The 26,907-nt window shown below is 44.4% G+C and overlaps 1 protein-coding gene and 1 long non-coding RNA gene across 5 annotated transcripts in view; one reads left to right on the top strand and one right to left on the bottom strand.

Moving 5' to 3' along the window:
• Positions 1-7,331, top strand: part of NCK2 (NCK adaptor protein 2) — a 151,708-nt gene extending 144,377 nt beyond the window's left edge. For all 4 annotated transcript variants that reach the window (XM_072844373.1, XM_072844372.1, XM_072844374.1 and 1 more), the window contains exon 6: positions 5,923-7,331. In XM_072844373.1, coding sequence (XP_072700474.1) covers positions 5,923-6,117 — 195 coding nt within the window. In that variant the 3' untranslated portion in view covers positions 6,118-7,331. The remainder of the gene's footprint in view (positions 1-5,922) is intronic.
• Positions 6,880-15,760, bottom strand: LOC140643037 (uncharacterized). Its single transcript, XR_012039420.1, has 2 exons — positions 15,329-15,760; positions 6,880-8,686 (listed from the first exon to the last, which is right to left on the bottom strand). It is a non-coding gene; the product is annotated as an uncharacterized lncRNA (long non-coding RNA).
• Positions 15,761-26,907: the final 11,147 nt, after the last annotated feature.

Here is a 26,907-nt window from a genome sequence, read left to right as displayed (position 1 = left end):
ACATATCAGATACATCTTTTCTCCTACATATATAAAAATTAGATAGAAATGAGCCTCTTCCTTAAGGAGCTTGGAGCCTAGTAGGAGAGACAGTTGTAAACAAGTAGAGATGACAGCGTGACCACAAGTGGAGCAAAATGTGGTGCTTCTGCAATAGGAAGTAGACCTCTTCTAGTTAGTTTGGAAAGTTAAGTGTTCTCAAGAAATTCTAGTCAAAAGAAATCTTTTTAAAAATTGACAAGATGCTGATTGCTATCTTTATAAAGTTTCATAAAAGGAATTTAAGTAAAAGCCCTAAATGACAGTGTTTGCTTAATATCTTCCCAAAGATGTTGTACTCCTGACATTACTCTAGTTCATTAAACTGTTCCAGTCTCTTCCCAATTTCAGGAATTATCTGTGTTTTGTGGTTGAGAAAATTGAGACAGAAAACCATCAGGAAATCTGTCCAAGGTCACAACACTAGTTAGTAAAGGAACCAGAATATGAACCCATGAAGCCTGCTTCCAGAGCCCATAATACAGCCAGCTGTCCTGCTTCTCAGTAGTGTAACTGTAACAGAGACTTGGAGTCTGAACAAATGACAACTTGTCCAGTGTTACATGACCAATTTCCACTTCTGGTCATGGTGGACTAATTTCTCATAGACTAACACTTCTGCCAAAAACAGCTCAAAAAGCTGGTGAAACCTTGAAACAGTCAAAAGCAACCAAGAAGTAAGTAGTCTTTCAGGAACCTACAGTACTGGGGGCAAAAATTGGAGGTCAGAGCCACCAAGGAGGCAAGGCCTCAGAAGAAAATCCAGGCCTTTAGTATGGACTCCCCAAAGTCTACATACTAGACACAAAGGCAAACCTGAAATTTAAGATACCAAAGACAAGACCGAATTACCAAAAACAAAGGGGGGGGTGGGGGGATAGAAACAGACTCACAGAAGCCCAGACTATAAATGTGTAAATGTGGTCTTTAAGATATATGGATTAGTAGGTTCAAGAAATTCAGCCAGATGAATTTGAGTAGAGAATTAGAAGCAATATAAAGGAACAAAAGTGAGAATTATAAGACTAAAAAATACAGTAACTGAAATAAAGAACTTGATGGGTTTAACTGTAAATTGAATGCAGCTAAAGAAAGGATTAGTAAATGGGAAGGTAGCCCAGAGGAATTAGAGATTTTAGGATACACACAAAAAAGGACAGAAAATACAGAAAGAGCATAAGAAGTTTTGCTATGGATTGAATGCATGTCTTGCCTCGTCCCCGGCCAATTCACATGCTGAGGCCCAGTACCCAATGTGATCATATTAGGTGGGTGCATGGGATTAGCCCTCATGAATGGGATTAGTGCCATTATAAAAGAGACCTTGGAGAGCTCTCTTGCCCCTTCTGTTTGAAGACACCATGAGAAGATTGTTCTCTATGAAGCAGGAAGCAGGCCTTCATCAGATACCAAATCCACCAGCTACTAGATCTAGACTTCCCCACCTCCAAAACTGTGAGAAGTAAATTTGTCTTTAAATCGCCCAGTTTATGCTGTTTGGTTATAGCAGGCTGAACTGAGATTTATAGGACCCAAGTGATTTAACATACATGGAAGTGGTGTCCCAAAAGAGTGGATGATGAGACGGAGAGGTCAGCAAGAGGGTAGAAGAGGTATTTGAAGTGATAAATGCTAGTGTCACATGACTAGTGGATTGCCAAGCCAAGTCTCCTATTTTCAAAGTTAGCACCTTTAAAACATTTTTTTATAGTGACATATACCCCACAGAAAATGTCTATTAAGAAGTACATGTTCAAGCAGGTCCAGGTCAGGAAATAGGACATTGCCGGTACTCTAGAAGCTACTGCCCACTCCCAGATTAGCCTCCTGATTGTACCACACCTCCCACTAAAGGTAATTGCTACCTCTAATTTTATGATAATCATTTTCTTGGTTATTTAAGCCTATGTGTGTATCCTTAAACAGTATATTTTAGCTTTGCTTGCTTTTGAATTCTATAAACGGTACCCTGCTGTAGCTATTCTTTTCTTCCTTCTTTTGGTCCATACTCTGTGGGATTTATTTAGTCCATGTTGATGCATCTGTGTCATTGTTTGAGGAAGTATATACCTCATCTGTTTATCCATTTTCCTGTTGGTGGATGTGAAGAATGTTTGCACTTCAGTGTCATTATAAATAATGCTTGGACATTCCTAAACCTGTACCCTAGGACACATGTGCATGCTTCTCTAGGGCACATCCCTGCAATGAAATTGCAGAGTTCTTAAGAATGCCATCTTCAACTTCTTTGTGATGCAAAAACAGTACTGGCTTGGACCCCCAGCAACCATGAAGAGTCCCCCAGGCCAGCACACTTTCCACCTTAGAATCACTGTGGCATACTGGCCTCCCAGTGAAGGACACTCAACAGACTTCAGCTCTGGGCCCCAGCATGGAAAGCTTATTAACTACCTCACATGGGCCTGTGTCTTCAGGTCAGTAACACTCTAAAACAAAAACCTGTGTGGAGAGAGAAGGGGGGGCTGGAGTCTCTTCAGGTCCTCTTTCTCAGTGTAGGTATTCAAACACAACCCCGTTAAGATTCTTTGACCAGCTTCAAGTTAGAGTGCAGTCATAGTATCAGCACACTGCTACTAGTCGAGGGGAGTGTGGAATGGTTCTTTTTCATCCGACTCCCTTAAGTCATTCCAGAAAATGGACAAGATGTGGATAAGGCTGGTGGCATCGCCTCCCCAAAGCATCTTCCCCTGGCTCATGCTCTTTCTCTGGAAGCAGAGTTGTTTTGGGTCTGGAGCTGCTCCATCTCTGTCAGACCCAGGGAACTGGCCCAATTTAAGGGAGGCAAAGAGATTCTGTCCACCAGCATCCTAGCTGTTCATTGAGGCAGTTCCACAGGGGAATGTCGAACAGGGCCAGATTCCTTAGGACAGAATCCGAAAGGCGCTCCACACCTGGAAGTGAGGGTGGCCACAGAGCTCTCTCCTTCAAGGGGCTACTTAGCCCATCAGTCATGTTCGTATCTTTTTCTCATGACTCCGAACATTTGAAAACACTGCTGGTAGTTGGCCCAGGTTTCGTTTCTGTTCTCAGACTTTATCAGCATCCCCTGGATGGCTCAATGAAACACAGATGGCCGGGGTTAAAACACAGATGGCTGGGCCCTACTCTAGAGTTTCTAATTCAGCAGGTCTGGGGCGAGGCCTGAGAATTTACTTTTTCTGACGAGTTCCCAGGTGATGCTGCTGCTGGTACTGGTCTTGGGAGCACATCTTGAGAACCACTGGTCTAGCTCATCTTCAGGCTTCACTTAGTACTTGTTAGTGATAACACGTACCCACATTTTAGTATATAGATTGGAAAATCTACTCAGGATGAATCGAGAATTCCCCAAGCATTCAGCATTCCTGCTTGACATAAACTTGGTTCGTTCTACATCCTTAACTTTTAAGGTTTCTGCTTAAGAGCCCATGAAATTAAAAATTACCTTCTCCACTGCATTGCTGCTACCGCTGTAACACACAAATACACATGGTGCACCATGATGTTAAATTAAGGAGCTTAAATTAAAAGCACATTTCCCTGTTCAGAAAGTCATCTTTTGATCATTTGGCTTAATTAAAATTGGGTATATCATGTACTTACCCTGACTCACATACTACCTCCACTATGATGCTTAATCTGTGAATTGATTAAAGTCTCTATAAAACTAGCACAGTGCCTGGCTTGTGCTAAACTAGAACAGTGAGATCAGATCGCCTTCTGTCTTTATCTAAAAGGCACAAGCTTCTAGCATAGAATTTATGTATTTATAAAATGTAATAGAAGCTTGAAACTAAACACTGTTTTAAGGAAAACCTGAAGCCCTCAGGAGAGAGTTGAATGTTCATAACTTCTATGTACGATTACACATGGTTGAGGTGTCCTCATGCACTAGGACCAGTAACTGTTGTGACAGCAACAGTGATGCCAGTGCTCTAGGCCTTGCTTCTGTGTGGAGGACCTGTCAAGCAGTACCTGTTTAACCTGGTTCTTTTTTCAGAGCCATACACAGCAACCAACTTGGATAATAATATGGAGGATCCCAAGGTTAGGTTATATCCATCTTGTTCAGTCCTGTGAAAACAGTCATGATTTGAGAATTGAGCAGTCACATGATTACTTAAAATTACCCAAAATGATGTTTTGTGCTGTTTAGAACATTATGTTATTAGGGCAGGTCATCTGTGACATTAGGGTTTGTGATGATGTGTTTCTGAGAAGTCTAGTGGAGGAAATAATTTTAAGTTCCATGTCCTCCTCCCCACCCCTTGACCCTCTTGTGGCCATGATTCTGAAAATCATATGTAGCCTGAGGTTGAATCAGAGATCAATCTTTCTGTGTCTCCCTGAAAGTTCATCCCACCAGCGCTTCCAGGGTCTCCTCCAGGGCATCAGGTCCTGGGGTTAGCATGGATATAAGATGGAGGCTTTTCCCTCAAAGATTTGGTTCTCTTTGGTCTGTTTGGGACAGAGGGATACATAAATACAAACTGAATACAGTTGTCTCTTAGTTGTCTCTTGATTCTTGCATGGCAGCAATGACTGGTGGGTGAGCCCCACAGTGCTTTTACAGAGTTAAATGTCCTCAGATTCCCATTTCCCTGGGATGTCATTGGTTTTATGGAATTTTTACTTGTTTTATGAGATTTGCACACTTTGGATTAAATGTTTGTAAAGTCAGCCTATAGACAGTGGCTGAAATCCTTGTTAATTTTGTACCCATGGGCAGGACGCAAAGCTGGATGGGTCCCCAGCAGCAGGAAGTTGCTGGATGTTGAGAAGTGCTGAACCTGCTTTATGAATTCAGTTAAGAACTGTAGTGGGCTCCCACCATCTGTACGGCTGTCTGTGGAATATAGCAGTGGAGAGGATGTGGTCTGGCTGGCCTAATGCATAGTGAAGGGATAGGACATACGTGTAAAGTATTTTTACAGAGCAGTTACTAGACTACACTCTGCTCCTGCCACTGGAAGCTGTTAGCCTCATGCAATATGGCAAGCCAGGGAGGGGAAGAACTTATCTTGATTGAAAGAGAGGATGAGGTGGCTTCTTCAGGTGGAAAACCTTTCAGCTGAGCCTTGCAGGAATGGTCATCCAAGGTGAGGGGCAAGATGGTTCAAAGAACAACAGGAACAGGAGTGAGAATGGAACTGGAGGTGGGACACACTTTCTGTCTCATTGATTAGAACTGTCAGGCAGGGGCCTGGTGGCACACCCTGAAGAGCCACTGCGTGCGGTTGGCTTTTCTTCTGGAGCCACTGAGTGGGGCCAGCCTCCTTCCACTTCCGCATCAACTCTGCTGGCTCGTCAGTGCCTCAGAAGGAGCAGGACCAATTTTAATAAAAATAATGATATTAAAGTTTATTCAAATATAAGTAGGCATGGACGTAATCACAAATTCAAACACTTCTCAACAGAATCTGTGCTTAAACCATGGTTCAGCTGCCCCCCCTGGGATATTTCAAACCATGCTTAACATGCAGCCAGAGTTTTCAACTGCTCTTAAAGTATTTATTTTTAAATAGCTTAGAGTTAGGAAATTTTTGATGGCTTCATTTCTAATAGAACAAGGGAAATTTCTAGCTGCTGCCTATATGCAAATCACTTTTTTAAAACTACCAGTTGATCAGGAGTAGGTTGGGAAATTTAAAACTTTAAGTTTCTTCAGCATCAGGTTAACACCAGTATCCTACATGCCGTGGAGTCCCCAGTGTTCGAATAACTAAGATACATGGGGCACAGAAGCTGTCCTAAGCAAGAGGCAATTTTTCTTGGATGCAGGACACGCGGAGCCTGGGGCGGCCTCGGGCGAGTGTGCGCGTCCGTGCACTTCCCCGCGTGCCCTGCGCGGCCCTGCTGACTCGTGTTCTCTCTCCTCCCCAGCCCAGTGACTTCTCCGTGTCTCTGAAAGCATCAGGGAAGAACAAACATTTCAAGGTGCAGCTCGTGGACAATGTCTACTGCATCGGGCAGCGGCGGTTTCACACCATGGACGAGTTGGTGGAACACTACAAAAAGGCGCCCATCTTCACCAGTGAGCACGGGGAGAAGCTCTACCTCGTCCGAGCGCTGCAGTGACGGCCCCGGCCCCTGCCGCCTGCGGGCCTCGGTGCCACACTCGCTCCCCGGAGCCGGAGCCGGAGCCGCGATCCGGGAGGAAGCCGCGCTCAGCTGGGCCCCGGGCCCTCCTGCAGCGGCCTCGCTGCCACCGACCGGCGCCTCGTCGGTCCTTGGCTTCCTTTGCCTCGTTGACCTGGGCGTCGGGGCGGTCTGTTTGCCGCGCGCCTCCCCTTTGCCAGGCCGGGCCCTGACACCCACTTTCCGGCCCGCCCCCCACTCCCGCCCGGGCTTAGAGAACGGCAGGTGGAAGAGGGGAGGTTGGTTCACTTCATTCCTGCTCCTCCGCTGAGAACAGCCTTAGCCTGTTCACATGGTTCGTGCAGACACAACCCCTCGTTAAAAAGGTTAAAAAGACATCGGGCACAGCTTGAACGCACTGCGGCTGCCGTGGTCAACTAAGAACTCCAGGACCGCTCGGAAAGCGGGGGCGGGAGCTCTGCAGAGGCCCCCGGCCCTGGGCCTGGCAGCCGCGCTCTGTGCCCTCTGCCCTCACCTGGCTCCCAGACTGTCCAGGGAGTGGACGCGCCTGCTGGTAGCAGCACCGGCACCACCAGATGAGAGAGTAGTGGGGAAAGTCCAGTGCCTTCGGGGCTATGCTTGCAATAAAAGGATTTCCTTGAAAGTCAGTCTGCAGAAGCGAGACCCGTGACTCAGAAAGACAGACGTTGTGGTCATTTACCCCCAGATGTGCCATCCGCATAGTGCTTTTTCCTCTCGCCCTTTGGCTTGTTTCAATTTCACAATTATGTATTTAATTCTCAAAGTAATATGTATCCGTAGCCATTTGTTGACACTAATACAGATGATTAAGGAAAACAGCTGATCTTTGGGGAAGGGGAGCTACCGTACACTTTACACACACACACGCAGCCACACCATATATATATATATATATATTATACATATATAATATATATATTATATATATTATTTGCTTTACAGGGAATTTTTCAGGGTTTACAAGAGAATATGTGATTGGTAGCAAGAGACACACAGAATGTTTATGAAGAAACTGCATTTTCTTTTTTCTTTACATTTGAACTTCTTTATAGTTTAAATATTACAGTCTTGAGATGGCACATTCCTACAACTGAAGAAGGGGTCTTGAGACCTCCTAAACTTGCATACTCAGTTTTTTGGATATTGTAATAAAAAAAAAAGTATTATGACAAGACTATGTGTGTATTTATCTTTGGTAAAACTCAGACTCCCTTACGGGAGACTAATTGCTCTAGCATTTACTGGACACTCAGTGCCTACGGGGAAACAATTTTTAGAGAGGAGCTTAACAAATTTATTATTTGCGTGTTTTCTTTTTCTACCACCACGTATTTTGTATACTGAAATAATAAATTTTAATTAGTGAAACTCCAAGAGAAAGCAGAATCTCAAGCTTGGTCGTAACGTTACTCTTTGGACATTATTTGTTCAAAAGTGTTGTACTAAACTTTTGTCAGTCACACTGCTCAGCACCAGCTTTTCTCTCTTCACCTATGTCTTAACTTTCATTTGCTCGATTGGTAAGTGAACCTCAAACAGTGGCAACATGCCAGGCACTGGAAACGAAGTCACATCACGGGATTTGTGCTTTCGTGGGCCCGTGACAGGGAATGTATATTTAGTGCCCCACATATGCCTGACACAGCGTGCTCACTTACTCCTCATCACAACCCCGTGAGGTGGTCCTGTTCTCATGCCCCTTATATAGATGGAGAAAATGAGGCACAAAATAAATGCACAAGTTCATGTGGCTGGTACATGTGTGGTAGGGCCGGGTTGTGAACCCAGAGAGCCGACTTTGGTGCCGCCCCCTCCCAGCACCAGCCCACAGGGGCCTCCAGGAGAAAGAAGATATTTGGTGATTGTTTGCACTTAACCTACCATTCCTGTTCTGAGTTCATGGTATCTTTTTGTTGCCTTTGATACAAATTAGAAGTCTGGGGCCTGGTACCTGGACTTGGGATACCCAGTTACATCAGACTATATATCCAGGTGAGTGACGTGGATCATTACTTTAGACAAAGCACATCTATTCTATACCTTCTCCCTCGAAATTACAAGGCCTTCTGACATTTTCAGATTGTTACTGTTGTGTGTTCCATTTTGACTTCATGTTAGAATCCCTCTAAATAATGAGTGTCTGGATAGCTGAAAGACTTGGATTTACACATAGCAATTAAGAAGGAAACAAGTGATTAAAGGACACAATTTTGGCTTCAGCAACTTCTCTAAGGATTATAGTTAAAACTGACGGTCATTCCCGATCTTGTCCCAAACCACCATGGGAAGTCCTCCAGCTGCGTGGGGCAGATCAGGATTCGTATTTATAAAAGTTCCAGCATCCAGTGGAGGGTGAATTGACAGCCCCCAGTATGAGCCTCTTGACAGTAGGGAAGGCAGTCAAGGCAGGGTCCCACGGGGTTTGGAGTGTGGACCGCAGATGCTCCGTCCAGGTGGCCCTTCTGCCATAACCTTCCTACGTGTCCGAGATTTCCTGGGCAGATCTCATCTTGCCATTCCCTTGCCCCTGCACAGATAGCAAAGGACAATAAAGGTCAGTCATTTTATAGTTGTGTGACTCTGCTCATTTGTTTGCATTAAATGTGCCTTCATTTTTTCAGAAACAGCCCTGCTGAGTTACGGCCCTGAACTACCAAGCCCGCACACGTGACGTGTGCCAGATGCTATTAAATCATGTTTCTCAGGAGCTAAAACTGGCCATGTTTTCTCCCAAAGTGCATCACAAATTATAGTCTTAAATTATAATTAGACTCTTTAGGTCTACTGAAACTCTTGACATTTCCAAACAAAGTATTTTCGGTGCCAGTACAATTTTGTCTTTGGTTTCTATATGTGAAGTGGTTTATAAACTCCTTTTCTACCGTTTCCACCACCCGATACCAGAATGCCAAATTAATTTTAGACCAAAGTTTAAAACTATGAGAGCATAGAAAAGCTTGAAAGTATTCTTCTGAAATAAAACTTTTCAGCAAATACAGGTCTCATCTTGGCCACTTTCTCACTAGAACTCAGCCAAAGGTGTGTGATTCATGTAATTACCATTTGTGTAGTTTCAGGCCTGACACCTTTCAGGGGTACTGTCACCCCCCCTCCCCCGCCCCGAAGCAGTATCCTTCTTCCAGACTTGGGAGCTGCTGCCAAAGCCAAGTGTGGTAGGAGCGCCTGGTTATCCTCATTAGCTCTGTCCCTTCAAGAGAATTAGCCAGCTTCTCGGAGTGTATTTGTCTACAGGCAAACGGGGCTCATCGCCATTTTTGAGATTCATAGGACTTTATGAGGATTCTCTGGGGTGGAGCACTTGACCAACTTTGTAGGGCATGCTACACAATGCTAATCGGTGCTGGTCAGGCCAACTGGATGTCACATAATCTACTTAACATGTTTCCTCATCTGTTGGAACTCTGATGCCCCCACCAGCCACAGGCTTCCTCTTGAGGGCCCCACTGCAGAGGTCTGGCTCCATGTGGTCTGGACTGGAGATGTCCGTGCCAACCCAGCCCCACTTTTTAGAACTTAGACTCTTCAAGTATGCAAGGACGTGTGTTCCAAGAAACTCCTCATTCTAAATATGTGACCTATCTTTCATTAGAAGCCCAGGCCCCAAACCATACTTGACCATACTGAGCACCATACTCCCCTTACATTCTTACCTCAGGTAGTTGACAAATTTGCATCCCTAAAAAAAAAAATCCTCCCTTGAGGAGCAAACATCTTTGTCTTCTTAGCAGGAGTGGGGGGCGGGGGGGAGCAGGACAGAACACCCTCCATGTTTCTTATGTTTCTTAGCCTGAGCCGACAACGTAAGTAAGAGCCATTGAGTACCGGGCAAATGTTGCATAGGCCAATGTCCAGAAAACCTCTGCCTCCTGTCTTAGCTCAAGCTGCTATAACAAAATGCTATAAACCAAATGTCTCATAAACAACAGATTTATTTTTCACAGTTCTGGAGACTGGAGGTCATAGATTGGGGCGCCAGTGTGATCTGGCGAGAGCCAGATTCTGACAAGAGCCCTTTTCCAGGTTGCAGACATCTGACCCACCATGTTGTCTCCTCAAATGGTAGAGAGAGAGCCAGCTGTCTCACTGGCCTCTTCTCATAAGGGGGATAGTTCCATTTGTGAGGAGAGTACCACCCTCGTCACCTAATTCCCTCCCAAAGGCCTCGCCTCCAAATGCTATCACACTGTGGATTAAATGTTAACATGAATTTAGGGGCAGTGCAAACATCAATCCTTAAAGACGACATTAAGGTATCCCGACTGCTCTGAGGAAACTGGCCATTGCTGTTCTAAATACAGCTCACTCAGACCTAGAGGGCTTATCGTTCCAACCATTCAGAAATGTCCTTTCATGCAGTTATTCAACCATCAGATTCCAATTTGAAGGGAGCAAGGGGCAGGCATCTGCATTTTTAACATGCTCCATGGAGATTCTGATGTAGATGGTTTGGGGCCTACACTTTGGATACTGTTCTAGTCTACTTGAAACCTTTGGAAAAACCACCTGCTCCCACCTCCTTGTGCTCACGTTATTGACAACACACACCTTCTATAGCACGTCCTTTTTTTGGATCATATAGAGAGAAATGTCAGACCTTGAATGACTAGAGTGGTCCTTTTTTAAGGAATAATCTTTCTTCGCCTCAACCTCCATGTAGGTTTCTCATATCACAGCTCCTAGCCATGCAAGCTAACTGGACTCACTGCATCCTTGGAGGATCCTGTTACTTGACAGTAAGTTATTACTGAAGATGGATGAGGCTGACAGCTGGTACAGAAGCTCACTTTGACAGATTTTTAAAATGCATGCCTCCTCCCCAGGGAGTGGGCATTTGGCCAACTCTTCAGCTTGGGGACCAGGTTCTGCAGCCAAAGTGAGGAACCAGAGGACTCAAGATTTGTACTCTAGCTCCTGCTGATGGATGAGGGCATGTGGCTTTCCAAGAATAGGTCATGGCCTGGGGAAACTGCAAGTCCAAAGAGGCAGTGGTCTGATTTTCATGGGCATCAAACCCTTTTGGCATCTGTCCTGGAAGTAAGCCTGCCCCTCTCCAGCAGTGTGACCACCAAAGTTTGGAGACCTCTGTACCTTCATGGCCTCAGAAACCTGGCACAGGGCTGCACTTTGTACACAGCCATTTAAGGATGATATTATAGTTGTCAGACATTATTATACATGTAGATAAGGTGAACTGCTTTGCATAATACTATAACATAGCTAGAACCTTTGTACAGCTTGTTAAATGATCTTAATGAAAAGGAGGAAATCGATTAATATGCCAAGTTATTTTCTAAACGAAGCCTACTACTGTAACCCTAGATTCCAGGCCACATCAGCTTGTAGAACCACAGAGGCACCGTATTCAAATGATTTCTACCTCGAACTCCCATCTAGTCACAGATGGGAGTCAGATGCCAGCGGTATTCATTTCTACAAAGACAAGCAGTTCCTTTCCAGTGGTGTGAATAGTAAAGAGTAATAAAAAGGAATGACCTCACAGCTAGAATTCAATTCCACAAGGACAGGGATATTTGCCTCGCTACCTAGTGTAACCAGAATAGCCCATTGCTTGGCACATAGTAGGTACTCAAGTATTTGTTTAATGGCACTGAATGAATCAACCTAAGAGAAAAGAAGAATGTGCTTTGCAACCTTTCATGTCTAAAAACGCCTTCCTGTTGCCTGTGGAAAAGAATGGTTGCTTGGCTGGATATGGTTCACAAGTCACAATTTTTTCTTCCAAAATTCTAAATGAAGCTCTGTCACTTTGTGGGATTTAGTTAAGCCAGTTTTACTTCATCCATGATAGGAACATCCCCTCCTCACCGATATCTCTTGTTCCTGCCCTTCTGGTGTAGCCCCACCTCACTCAACCCCACAGCATCTGCTTCCTCTGTAAGGTCGTCATCTGCCTCTAGTACACCACGTGCTATTCTCAACCACCAAGAATTTGGTCTGTTTTCTCACAGCACCTGCTATACTAAATGGCAATTTCTGCCCACTATCTTCACCTAATGTCATCACTCAACCATCTCTCTTCCTGAACCTCTGCTTCCATCTTAGCACCCAAGTGTTCAGCAGCTCCCTCCTGTCCAACAGAGATGATGAAATCCAGACTAGACTGCTGACATACTCCCACTCCCCTTCCAGCCTCAGCTCCTCAGTGCTTCCTCACCACTGCTCCTAACTCCACATGGAACCCAGGCACGCATGTCTCCCTGAGTCCACTCACTTGTCAGGAGGCCATTTTGGTAAATGAGTAACTTCCTCTGTCCATCAGACCCCACTGTTTCAGCCCTTTCCCCATTCCTTCTACCCTGCCGCCTCCCCTCCTTGAGACCTACAGCATTTATCCGGGTCTGGGGCCATCGTGGTTTTCCTGGTTGTTATACTTGTTGTGCTGGCTGTTGCTGGCCAACCTCTCTGGCATCCGTATCTTTTTCTCTCCCCTCAGACTATCAACAACTCAGTTTAGGTTGAACCACGTGAAATTGCCTCTTTTTCCAGGTCAAAACTGACTGAATAGTAGCAATTCCATATAGTTCAACCTAAAAACTCTTCTCAAAGTGCTTAATACTATGTTCCGTATACATAGTAGATGCTTAACAAATATTTGTTGGTTGATTAACAACAGAAAAAGAGACCCTATAAGGGTAAATAACATCCTTCTTTCTAGTTTAATAAGAATTAAACCACCTTAAAACACTAGAAGGAAGCCTTGACGTAATCAAACGTTAGCTATAAAGAGTATATTCTAAGACCCAGTGGTATTTTGATTTATCCTGAGTTTGCACATGTAAACCACAGAAGGAAACCTGTGTTTCTCAGGCTCTTATGTCTCCCTGTCTGAAAAAGGTCATATGGTGTCTGAAATTGAGTCAGGGTCTCATTCGGTAGAACTGTTGTTTCTTATTTTCTTATCTGTCTAATCTACCATAGAATTTCTGGAAAATACCTTAAATTGGACACCAAATGTGCCCTGTGACCTATTGTGACTTTTTAAAAAATTGTGGTAAAATACACATAACAAAATTTACTATCTTGGAGCACCTGGATGGCTCAGTTGTTTAAGTGTCTAGCTTGATTTGGGCTCAGATTGTGCTCTCATGGATCATGAGATCCAGCCCCACGTTGGGCTCTATGCTCGGTAGAGATTCACTCTTTCCTTCCTCCCCCTTGCTTGCACGTGCGTGCTGTCTCTTTGACTCTCTAAAATAAATAAATAAATCTTTGGGCTGGGTGCCTGGCTGGCTCAGTCAACTAAGTGTCTGCCTTTGGCTCGAGTCATGATCCTGAAGTCCTGGGATTGAGCCCCACGTTGTCGGGCTCCCTGCTCAGTGGGGAGTCTGCTTTTCCCACCCCCTGTTCATGCGATCACGCACTTTCTCTGTCTCTCAAATGGATAAATAAAATCTTTTAAAAAATAAACCTTTTTTTAAAAAAATTACTATCTTTATAAATTTTAATTGTACAGTCAGTGGCATTGAGTACATTCACATTGTTGTGCAACCATAACCACCATCCATCTCCAGAATTCTTTCATCTTCTGAAACTGAAACTCTGTCCCCATTGAGCCCCATTCCCTCTCTGCTCAGCCTCTGACAACCATCATTCTACTTTCTAACTCTATGAATTTGATTAATCTGGATATCCCCTATAAGTAGAATCATACAGCATCTGTCTTTTTGCTGATAGCTTATTTTACTTAGCATAATGTCCTTAAGGTTTATTCATATGGTAGCCTGTATCAGAATTTCCTTCCTTTTTTAAGGCTGAATAATATTCCATTGTGTGTATATGCTATATTTTATGCATTCATCTGTCAGTGGACATTTAGGTTGCTTCCACCTTTGGCTATTTTGAATAATGCTATGAACATGGACATACACATATCTCTTTAAGTCTCTGCTATTAATTCTTTTGGATGCATACTAAGAAGTAGAACTCCTGGATCATATGATAATTCTATTTTCTCTTTATTTATTTATTTACTTATGAGAGAGAGGTAGAGACACAGGCAGAGGGAGAAGCAGCTTCCCCATGGGGAGTCCGATTCGGGACTCGATCCCAGGACCCCCGGATCATGACCTGAGCCAAAGGCAGACAGTCACCCACTGAGCCACCCAGGTGCTCAGGTAATTCTACTTTCAATTTTTAGGGAAACCACCATAATGGCTGCACCACTTTATATCCACACCAACAATGCACAAGACTTTCTATTTGTCCACATTCTTGCTAACAGTTGCTGTTTTTGGTTTTTCAATAGTAGCCATACTAATGGGTATGATTACTGTGACATTTTTGTAAAGATTAGAGGAAAATGTCACATCATTATAGCTCAGTTTCGCGTTCATAACTGCATGTGTAAGCTTAAACTTGAGTGTCTGCATCCTCAGACCTACACATCTTCTGGCACTAAAAAATACATTCAACTTACTTTATACTATTTTGAAAAGTTAATTTTTATGTATCTTATTTTTTTAAGTATTTTTTTAATTTATTTATTCAGAGAGAGAGAGAGACTGAGAGGCAGAGACACAGGCAGAGGGAGAAGCTGGCTCCATGCAAGGAGCCTGACACGGGACTCAATCCTGGGTCTCCAGGATCAGACCCTGGGCTGCAGGCAGCGCTAAACCGCTGCAGGGGCGCCCTGTATCTTAATTCATAGGTGCAATGCAGAGAGTATAGTTTACCCTAATTTTGAAAAAAAAAATGAAATCTAAAAGCAAGAGATTGTGAGACTGGAGATTAGTCTTAAAAGGAAATTGATTCTAGAAAATAATTAACATTTAAAATCAGCCAAGTTAGCAATAAAGAATGCAATCCTGTTCCAACAGTTACCACTCCCCTTTTGCCTATGACTTTAATAAACGAATTGAATCCCTCAGGGTGGAGACAGGCAACCCAACCCACCTGGTATAGTTGGATTCAAAATAGCTCTGTCTCTGTACCTCTTAGACACCCATCCTCTTCCATTCATATATGTAGCTCTTGGTCCAACCAATGAGTGCATGTTGGTCCCTCTGGTAGCTTGTTTACGTGCTAGTACAAAGCTGATGGTGTGGGAAAGGGGACATGCAGAAGTGGGAGGGACAGGAGAGCAAAAGAGAACTGAGCAATGACAGAAGGAACAAGACTCTGTTGTTACCTGGAAGGAAGAGGGAACAGTGGACACAGATGGCTTGTGGATTTGGTGATCACATAGTGATGGGATGTCTGTCCAATGGCTTCTGTCTCCCCACGAAGTATGAGGCCATCAGTGTAAGATTTTTTGTGTCCTCAAAAAATGGTGTTTGAATCTGTAGGAAAGAGTATCTGAAAGGAAGTTACTTGAGTTTAAAAAAACAAAATACAGTTACCAAACCCTGGTTCTTAAGTTAAGAATTTTAATTTAAGTTTCTTAATTCAGTCTACAAATTTTGTTTTATTTATAAACCGAACACGAAGCAATCCCTTTGAATTAGTTTGATTAATGTGTCTGTCCATATTAACATGAAGTTAAACTCCTTTAAGCATTTTATTTTTTTCCTTTAAGCATTTTAAATTGCATTTATATGTCCATTAATTCAATTTCCTGTTTAAGGACTTCAATGATCTAATTAATAAACAAACCTTTCCAAGTACTTAAGTAATCCTTGGAAATCTAATAAATTCAGCTTACAAATACAGTGAATCTTAAGCTCTCTTAAATGTTCCATTGCTGTTTGTACATGTACTGAGAGTCCAACCTAAATTCAGAAGTCTAAATTCATTTAGACTTTTTAAATTAATAGGCCAAATTCTCTTAAATTTTATAAATACATAAGTTACCAAATACACACAGATTTTCTTACCTCAAAAATGTCAATGCTGTAGCTTCATCCCAGCAAACATTTCTAGAATGTAAAGAAATATTTACCTACGAAAGCAGGGACACCTGGGTGGCTCAGTGTTTGAGTGTCTGCCTTTGGCTCAGGTCATGATCCCGGGGTCCTAGGATCGAGTTCTGCATCAGGCTCCCTGCAGGGAACCTGCTTCTCTCTCTATGTCTCTGCTCCTCTCTGTGTCTCTCATGAATAAATAAGTAAAATCTTTTGAAAACAACAACAAACAAACAAACAAAAAATAGCAATCATAGCCGTCCCCAATGATGTTGGCCAAAATTTCCTAAGAGGTTTCTGGGATTACCTTCTCAGCTGCAGGGATTTTTTATGATCAGAGAGGTCCCAGCCCAGACAGTGATGGAATTCTTATTGTAACCCTCAGGGGAGGGGGGTGTGGGTTTTGCCTGTGGTTGTGTCATCCCCTTCCCGTAGATGGTCCCCAGCCTAACCTGCTGCTGTTTCCCTCCCTCTGCAGGAAGGCCTGCAATTGCTTCCATTCTGTCAGATGCAGCTAATCTCTGTAGTGAGAATCCCCATTCTAGAAGGGATTCTTGTCAAATACGTCCTTCTTCTAGGGCCACAACTCTTAGAATAGACATCTAGCCCCTAATTGAGTCTCTAATGGCTTTGTCTGGCTCTAAGATCACTCCAGGGTTGGAGGCAAGGCCATCAGTTGATAGAGATGCCTAAGGAGACTGAGGGATTAGAGTTCGAGGAGAGAAGAAGTGCTGAGGAATAGCTTTCAAAGAGCACAAGGGTTTTATTGACCTTACACACTTGGACCCCACCAGATGGTGAGCACTGGAGGCAGACAAATGCCACTCCTGAGCACTGACTCTGTCCACTGTTTTCTTCTATGTAACAAGAAGTGGTTTTATTTGTTTGAGGCTCACAGATGTTTTAGCACCTGTTTATTCCAGGCTTAAACACTGTTGTAAAAGCACAGTTGCACTCAGGTCACTTCTCAGGTGTTGATTGGTGTTCACTCCATTATAAAGAAAACCAAACAAAATTGTAGTGGAGGCTTTATAGTGACTTATACGAGAGAAGCTGTACAGAATTCCCATCAGCAGACCCGTTCTCAAAGGAAAAGCATGGGCCTAACTCCAAAGACTGGTGAATGAATGCCCATCTATCTGTTGTAAGCCACAATAACTTGTTCAAGGTGTAGGTGTCATTTTTTTGGCCTGCCCAATTTTAACTTAATATTTTTACTTTTGAAACGCTTTCTTACTTAAATTACTGATTGCCAGAACAAATGACATTGGATAAAATATCTTCTCCTATAGTTATAAAGCAAAACCACATGATCTACACTGGATAAAGGGGAGAGTAAAGAGAAATTGATGAAGGAAGAAAGACCCCTACGCATCCATGGACTCAGAGGTCTATGTGATATTGAAAGATTAAGTAACCAAATTGGAAGGATAATCAGTTGTGGTTGCCAAATAGGACTTGTCAATTGCAGTGAATGATTAAGAAGGAGAGGAAGGAAACATCACCGAAGAGAAGAAAGTCAAGAAGCTAGATTCATCTGGATCACCTTGGCCAATTCTTGCTCTTACAAAAATGTATTTCAAAGGCTTGCACTGACACGGATGGTCAAACCCACTGCATTTACAGACAATAACACTGAGGCTCAGAGAGATTGTAGGAGTAACATGGGAAGAGTGTTTGATCAGCAGTGTCTGTAGCCATAGGCTTCTTCTAACAGATGGCCGGGATGAGCCACCTTTCACATGAGGCATGCCATGTGAGGGACTCTTGAGTTTTTGAAGATTCATCTTGCCAGCATGAAGAAAAAGCCTGTGACAGCCAGGCCTGACAACTTCAGTGCTGATGCCAGGTACAATTTCCTTTTGTGAGTCCATCTCAGTGGTCCTCACGCACTTTCAAAGGTCTCAGAGATGGTGGGATTCTGCTGGCCAACCAGCTGGGTTTCAACACTATGATAATTGGGCCAAAGCCAAGGCCACGCTTCTGAGCCCAGAAATGACTTCCTGCTCATTGCTGGTGGGAGTGAATTGAAGGAGTCATCTTGCAGGTGGAAGAGCACAGGTGTATCCCAAGGTTGGGAGAGAGGAAGGTATGTGCTACTCAAAGAACAAGACACAAATAGGTGACCATTGGTCACCAGTAGGTATTCTTGTCTTTCACAAACAAGCTGAATAGTGTTATTTTCTGTCCTATTGTTGCTGACCATTGAAGGTATGTGGACTTGAAAATAAGCACTTTCTCAGAAGCATCTTGAATGTTCCTGAGCATTCTAGAATGTTATCTAGAATGTTCTTGTTCCCCCACTGAACGGGTGGCCAGGCACTGGAGGTCAGGGTCCTCTACCTCCTCTGCAGACCACTATGAGGTGTTTCCGTGTTTTGAAAGTGAACCAGACCTTCTCATTCTGTCCCAGAAGAAAATCTCTCTCTCAGCTGAGATGTCTGGGGAAGGCTGTCTCTGTGGGTAGCAAGGTCCTGGTGTTATTATCAGCCGGTAACAAGAGTAGGCCTCTGTGAGTGGCACCCCAGCCTTCCCTGGGACCACAGAAACCAAAGCCCCGACTGATGTGGGGACAGCACACACCAGCAACTCCCCAGGCAGCCCTGCACAGCATGGCCTAGAACTGGCGCCAGGGAGGTACCTGAGAGCCGAGACACACAGACCACACCCCAAACCCCAGTGTCCAGTTGGCAAGGTAGTCATGGCCACTGCTGCTCCCTAATTACTGAGCCTCCCTTCCTGACTTCCAGAACCTAGGAGACTCTGGAATACATCTCCATCTCCCCAGGCTGCTCTTTGCTCACTTGAACCATCTCCTAGTGGATATCCTTTCTGCTAGTAGCAAGCCCCCAGCACTGCCATGCATACAGTTACTGCAGGTGGGAGATTGCATTTCTAAAAATAGCTCATCCCACCTGCTTTTATGGAAGTTTGCCACTCAGCCATCAAAAGATGGGGGCTAAGTCTCCTCCCCTTGAAACTGAATGCCTTTCATGCTGTCTCAACTGATGAGAGTAAGCAGAACGACGCTACATGATTTCAGAGGCAAGGTCACAAAAAGCAGTACAGCTTCCACTGGTTCTTTGTCCTGAGATGCTTACCTTGGGCACACAGCCACTATGCCATGAGGGAGACCAGGCCCATGAATAGGCCCCCATGGAAAAGAGCCAAGGTTCTTGGCCCTCAGCACTGGCCAGACTCCCAGCCAACCACCAGCGCTGGCTGGCAGCTGCATAAGGAGGGATCTTGGATGCAGATCCCTCCACCCTTAGCTGAGCCAAGTAGTTGATCTCCATGGAACAGAGACCAGCCCTCCGTGGTGAGCTCTGCTCAAACTGCAGATTTATGAGTAAAGTAAATGATTGTCATTGTTCTAAGCTATTGTTTCAGGTGGCTTGTTTTGTAGCAATGGATAACCAGAGCGCTGGGGAAACACGTCCTGGCTCCATTTCCCAGATTCTCATCCCTTCATGCTCTGCTCCCTCTTCCTCAGCCGCCAACCTTCCATCCATACATGCTATCTTCAGATCTAGTCTTGCTGTGCTCTCTCTTGCCTCAAAGCCTTTGTGCCTGCCCTTCCCTCTGCCTGGACCATTCATCTATTCCTAGTTGCCGCCTTCTCGTACCTAAGAATGTCTCCAAGATTCCATTCGGAAATCACCTATTCAAGAGGCTTGTCTCCTTCTTGGTTTTGACCCGCCATGTGTGGTCTCACATGGATCTGTGCTTATCTTCACTGCAGTACTCACCACACTGTACTATAACGGGTCCGTTCTTCTTTTCTCCTGAGATGGTGAGCTTCTTGTGTGAAGAATGTGTCCTCTTTGTTTTTGTGACTCCAGAGATTAGCACAGTCTGCTAGACACTGAAGGATTGCATCCCCCCAAATTCATATGTTAAAGTTCTATCATCTAGTGGGATGATATTGAAGGTGAAGCATTTGGAAGGTAGGGCCCTCACAAATGGGATTAGTGCCCTTATAAAGAGACCCCAGAAAGCTCCCTTGCCCTTCTACCGTATGAGGACACAGTGAGAGAACAGCCATCTATAAACTAAGATGAGGGCTCCCACCAGACACTGAATCTGTTGGCACCTACCTCTTGGGACTTCCCAGCCTCCATAACTGTGATAAAAAAATTTTTGGTTGTTTATAAGCCTCCCAATCTATGGTATTTTGTAATAGCAGCCTGAACAGACTAAGACAGTGTTTATCATAAACTACATGCTCAATAAATATTTCATGAAGTACTAATTCCAGACACACAAACTGATGGCATGGAGCTGAGAGAGTATATGCCATTTTCTGAGCTACGTAAGTCCTGATGAGACTTTCAGGTTCCATCTTCTCTAGTGATCTGTGCCTACTTTTATACAGTCAAGTTCTTTCCTGGATGTTTCCAATTGCCTTTCTTGGTTGTACTCAAGATTAGCCCAAGCCAGACCATAGTCTCAGCATATCCTGATTCTAGAGGACCTGCCCCAGAGGTTTCCACTACTGTGAAGATTATCTGTTGGTGCTCAAGGCACAGTTGCAGAATAGAAGTGGTATAGAATTGTGTATGAGCGGATATGGGGCTACCTGGTGACTGTGTCCCAACCCTGGAATGGTAAGTTACATGGCAATGACTAACATTACCTGTGATAACTAATGTTAACTAATGATGTACATAAGTAGCCTACTTTTCACCTGAGGGAGGCTCTGGTAAACAAAACTGGCATTCGACAAGCAGGTGACCAAACCGATAATGATCAATACTAAAGGAAATCTAAGGAGAAATGCTAAAGCCCCCAAATAGAACTAACAACTGAAGGAAACAGGGAGAATTCAACAAGCATTTTAAAGTGAACAAAATGAATCTCAGGTCTGAAAGAATGTCACAGTTATTAATAGGAAAAAGTGTGGAAATTATGCGGCTATTGACATCATGGGAATGTTGTCCACCTTGACAATGTACACATAAAATTCCAGATAACAAAGTTGATAGGAGAAGAGGGAAAGAGAGCATGAAGGAAAGTACAGGAGAGCCTGTCAGTAGTTGATAGATAGTATTTAAAAGTGGAAGTTGTTTAAAGTCACAAAGTTGATCTACAGAGGAACAAAAAGAAGGATGTGAGGTACTGAAAGGATCAGAAGAGGAGGTGGGATGTAGTGCAAGCAAACTGGATTCTCATCCATCTTAGCAGAAATCTCATAATACCCCAAACTGATATATCTAGAAAATGTGGCATAGGCCAATTAATGAAAGACACAAAAGTCAATTGCCAGAGGGTGGAGTACAAGAGGCGGGGGTTATGGGAGCTTTCTTCCTATGTCTTTACTGGTATGTTCCCAAGCTTTTCACAATAAAGGATAGCTTGCCTATGTGATAAGAATAAATAAAAATATATGAAATAAATGTGGAGTTGCATTATATGCACATTTATCACCACAAAAATTCGAGTATGTGGTATCCAGACAGAGAAAGGTCGGGCAGGAAGCTGTGTGGTGTAGGTGGCCCCATTGTGGGGTGAGCATGGAGTCTGCTGGAAGCAAGCATGAGATGGGAAGTGGAAGACTGCTCTTCTTGCACATGGTCCCAGATCCTGCATGAGCTACCATGCTGAGTGTGATCCTGATGCTTAGAGGTAAGAGTTTTAGTAAAACATGATGTCCTAAACATTAAACAGCACCACTGCCCTCAATATGCGGATGAGCCAGTGAGCCAGTGAGTGGAAATCTCAAGTGGAATGGACCTCTAATAGCAGGAGTACCATAGACTTGTACCTGAATATTTTGAATTGCTGTCTATATATTAACTCTTAGTAATCATACTCAACTGTGCTATCTGTAGCCGGATCCATTTGGGGCAAGCAGAAAACTACTCTATTCTTCCATTATTCCTTCAAACTTATTCTTTGCATCTATCCTGTCTATGCATGAACTCTTGAGGAGGTCTTACGGTATTTTTGGCCCTTTCAGTCACAAAACCAGTCTTGTTTCAATAATTGAAAATTCCCCTCCAGTGTGTGTGTGTATGTGTGTGTGTGTGCATGTGTGTGTGTGTGTGTGTGTGTTTTAATGTATTAATGAGAGACACATGGGATCCCTGGGTGGCGCAGCGGTTTGGCGCCTGCCTTTGGCCCAGGGCACGATCCTAGAGACCCGGGATCGAATCCCACATCGGGCTTCCGTTGCATGGAGCTGCTTCTCCCTCTGCCTGTGTCTCTGCCTCTCTCTCTTTCTCTCTCTGTGACTATCATAAATAAATAAAAATTAAAAAAAAAAAAGAGAGAGACAGAGAGAGAGAGGCAGAGACATAGGCAGAGGGAGAAACATGGGACTCGATCCCAAAATCCCAGGACCACAACCTGAGCCAAAGGCAGCCACTCAACTCTGAGCCACCCAGGTGCCCCTCCAATATGTTTCTGAAATGTCCATTTGAAAGCTCCCCCAGCTTGGGTGCACCTGACTGGAAGCCCATGGAGTAGAAGACAGTATGGTGGACTCTTCCCTATTCCTCACTGCACTACCCCTCATCTCCTCCTGACTGAAGGAGCTAGAATGAGACAGAAAGGTGGGGTCAGGGCAAGAAGTCCAGTTCTGATTAGAGTGTGTATGGATGTACAACCTCTGGCTTAGATCCCTGAAGGGTGAGTTGGTGAATTCTTGGAATCTCCCCACCGAGACATGTGTGCCATGTCTGTCCTCTGCTGGCTCTCTCTGACTCTACCTGAGTCTCTGAGCTTCCTCTGTGGAGGCTTCCTTACCTACCAGGCAGTCCTCTGAGGTGGGATCCCCTTTACGACAGCTCCAAGCTGGCTCCTTTCTGCAAAGTCATGAACTGTTTTCCAGAACCTATCTGCTTTGTTCTTCATACAGGTACACACTGCTCCCAATGCAGTCTGTTCTGTCTACTCCAATCCCAGGAAAGAATGGCTGGGGCCTTTAAGCTTAACAGGTAGCTATTAAAACTCCCTCTTCTTCCCAAGCTCCAAGTTTCACGAACTCCAGATTTCCAAGTGGTCCTCATGAACTCCAAATCCCATTGCCTGAGGTGAAGGAGGAGCACTTTCCCAGGGGGTGAGCAGCAACACTCTCCTAAACATTCCTCACCCTCAACCTCTTCCACCAAAACCTACTCACTCTCAGGTGCTGATGGGTGATGCTGGCAGAACTGATTCCATGAACTCCATGTGCTTAGTTTTAGGATATGGCGCCTATAATATTGCCTTTGGAGGTGGCACCTGCCATCTTGTTCTCAGGCTTTGGGACACCTGCCAAACTGCAAGGTAAAAAGAGCCTAAGTTAGGCATCTTATCACACCTTACAGAGTTTCCCCCAGGATTTAAGTTTTCATTAAAGAATGGAGGTCCCATATTTAAGTTATCATTTAGATTCAGACTTTTCTGTGAATGTTGGTGAAGTAGAAGTGAATTTGCATGAGGGTCCCTGACAGAATGGTTGAATGTGCAGCCGTGTGGGCAGGGGGATGGGGAAGGCAAGGAAAAAGAGAGTACCTGGTCTCTCTGAGAATGGTCACCCTCATACTGGGTTTTCCTCTGAGCCCGCTAGAGGACACACAAGCTGAGGAAAAGGTGTCTCTATAGATGCAGTGAGGCCAACTTAGTGGACACCAGCAACAAAGGCCACAATGAAAGAATGTGAGGAGTCCACACAGAAGCAAAGAAGTTTCTCAGGGTCTAGGTGAGATTCACCCAGTTTTTCCATAAAGAATCAGGTGGGAATCCAAACGGGGCTGAAGACCCAGCACTAATGAATCAATTGGAGGTAGAGAAACCAGTGATATCCTTGGGACAATCACAACTTAAAGCCTGTAGGCTGGTGTGTTAGTATTTCAACGCAATGTTGAGCTTAAAAATCTTGCCCCCACCTATGTCCTCCAGAAGACAAGAGGCTGACGCCTAGAGAGCACTCTTTGTAGGCTGATGCCCATGAAAAGACACCACTGTTTGGCATCTTGGACAAAGGACTTGGCTCCATTGGTCTTAGCCCCACATCTCTGAGCATTTTAACTTCCTGTTTCACAGAAAGCAGCAGATGCCTCCATATGTCCCATGTCTAAGCATGGTCGAGAATAACCATTCAGAAATTTCACCTTCTGCAAAATGGGTTAAACTATTTTTTTTCCAGGGGAGACTGGAGCTGTCAGTGCCAAGAGAGCCAAGCTACCCTTCATTTTTGTTTACAAACAGTGTCAAATAGGTCCTTGCATGTGATGACAACAGAAAAAAAAAAAAAAAGACAAATGCATTCTAATGATTCACTTGGTTAGAAATCATTGCAGAATCTTGAGACCTCACTAACCTTCCTTAGACTTCAGACTTCAGAGTCTTTTGTCTGAAAACCCACTTAAAATGCACAGCAATTCCATACCGATTTGATAAGCTTTCCTCTTGCCACTTTCTGACACCCACAGGCTATCAGTCCGAAAGAGTTGCTGAGACTGTCTCCTCTTATCCAGCATTGTCCTTCCTCAGCCACAGCCATGCTCTCTGTGACCCCTGGGCTCCTTCCTGCAGGATGCATTTGCACAAAGACCTCTCTCATAGCTGTTTCTCTCTGTCCCTAGAGGTCCCTGGGCTGAGTCCCTGGGTTGCAACCCAAGCCATGGCTAAATGCAGTGACACAATCAGGCTATTGTGTGAGCTGGAAGTCATCGGGAGGGCAGCAGGGGCCCAGAGCTGACTCATCAGGCACACCTGCCTGGTCCATTCGTCAGGGGTCTGGGGCAGGCAGAGCTTCCTGCAAACCCTGGCTCTTAGTCCATGCCTCTGCCCCCATGAGCACTAGCGGCATCTCTTCAGCCTCCTGCTGGCCCCTACTGCATTTTTCCTAGTCTTTCCTTCTCTCTACCAGAGCAAAGGCCAGAGCCCAGGCCCCAGGCCTGCTCCAGTTCTTGAGCCAGTCATGACCAGAGCTGGCCACCTATCTGGGAGTTCATAACCCACCCAGAGCTAATTGCCATTTGGATCCAGTGCTCCCCATACCAGGGATGAGCTCCTTCCAGCCCATCATGACACCTTAAGGCTGCAGCATTTTGAGCCACATGAAAAGGCCAGTCAGCTGGGCAACTGCCCTGGGTATCAAGGCTGATATGGCAAAGCTAGAGGTATGAAATGGAGCCCAAGGGTGACAGGCCCTGGTAGAGGGAGAAGGACAAGACGTGAGCCCTGGGTACACCAGCACTTTCAAAGGGTTGAAAGTGGGAGCAAATGAAGTAACACAGGTGATGTCCAGAAAAGGCGATAATGCAGAGGAGGGCAAGTGCCAGTGAGGCCTGGCCGAGACTGGGGTCTGGGATGGAGCAGTGCTCTAGGGCCCGCCATCCAGGGGAGCCAGAGTGCTAGGAGCAAGTTCCAAAAAGACAGGAGGCAGGCTGGAGAGGAAGTTCTTGAGGGAGTCAAGGCAGCTTTGAAATGAGCCTACTGGCTTGGCCCAGCTCCCTGTGGACGTGATCTACCACTAGCACCGTGTAGCCGAGAACTTGAAACACGGCACACCCAAATGATGACATACCTAAGTGTTAAATACGTACCAAATTGTGAAGACACACCAAAAAAAAAAAAATGATGTGAAATATCTCATTAATAAGTTTTTAAATCTATAAGATGTTGAAACAATAATATCTTGGGTTAAATAAAATACCTTACCAAAATGAATTCCAACTTCCTTCATTGCAATTTTTAAAGTATGTCTATTAGAACATTTAAAAAGACATAATTGGGTGGCAGTATGTCTCTCTGGGGCAATGTTTGTCTGGGCTGCTTACTCACCTGAATTTCCAGGTTCCCCAGCCCAGTCCCCTTCCGGCTTTCCCTCCCACATCTCTGACTGCTACATGATCCTGCTTTCAAAACACAATGTATCCCTGGCAAGAACAGGATGCTATGAAACATGAACAGTGACAGAACAGAACAGAACAACCTCTTGGAAATGACAAATAAGATGGCCTTAGTACTAGATTTATTAGAAGGGCTGTGTAATAATGTTGAGGAAATCTTCTAGAAATGGAGAGAAGAGATAAGAAAACTGTAGGATATGCCAGAGCTAACAATCAACTATTAAGAATTCCTTCCCCAGTAAAAAAGGGGAAAGTGGTGGGAAGAACAATGTAGAAAGTTCTGGGAGGTGAAGGAGAGGAGATAGAAGTTCAGGTCAAAAAGCTACATTTAATCCCTCATACTAGGAAGTTGGTAGAAAATGTCTACACCTGAAAAACTGGTAAAGAGCAGTATAACTGCATCATATTTAGCCCTTTGGTCCAGAAGTAAATACTGAGTGATGGTCTGTAAAGAAAGGGACAATTGGTGGCACTTCAAGCCAGCCCACAGCTGTGGACCCTCAGCCCCATTCACATGACAGGACAAATATCAGTATAAAAGCCAAGCTTTTAGAGGATGCTGTAAAACAATATTTTTATGCATTTGACATGGAAAAAATTACAAATAAGACACAAAAAGCAGAAATCTTGAAGGAAATAATAAACAAGGACAACTCCACTAGAAACCAGGATTTCCATTTCTCAGAAGACACAATCCAGAGAGAAAAATAAGATCAGGTCATGAACTGGGAGAATATATGCTCAACACTTTCTCAACAATAAGAACTTACAAAAGGAAAAGAGAAACACTCAATTTAAAAAGGGTGCACATATACACAGGCAATTACACAAGAGGAAACGTAATGGCCATATAAAAGGATGGTCATCCGGTCAGGGAACAGGGGAATGCAGATTAGAACCAAATTTTTATTCTGTTTCAGACCCGTAAGACAGTTCTGGTGTGTCAGTGCTGTGAGTCACCATGTACTGCTGGGAGGAAGGTCAACTGGTGCGACCTCCTAGGGAACCAACCAGCATTATCTAAC

The sequence above is a fragment of the Canis lupus genome, chromosome 11 (genome assembly GCF_048164855.1).
Source record: "Canis lupus baileyi chromosome 11, mCanLup2.hap1, whole genome shotgun sequence".
Taxonomy (NCBI): Eukaryota; Metazoa; Chordata; class Mammalia; order Carnivora; family Canidae; genus Canis; species Canis lupus.
This window is presented reverse-complemented; position numbering and strand designations above follow the sequence as displayed.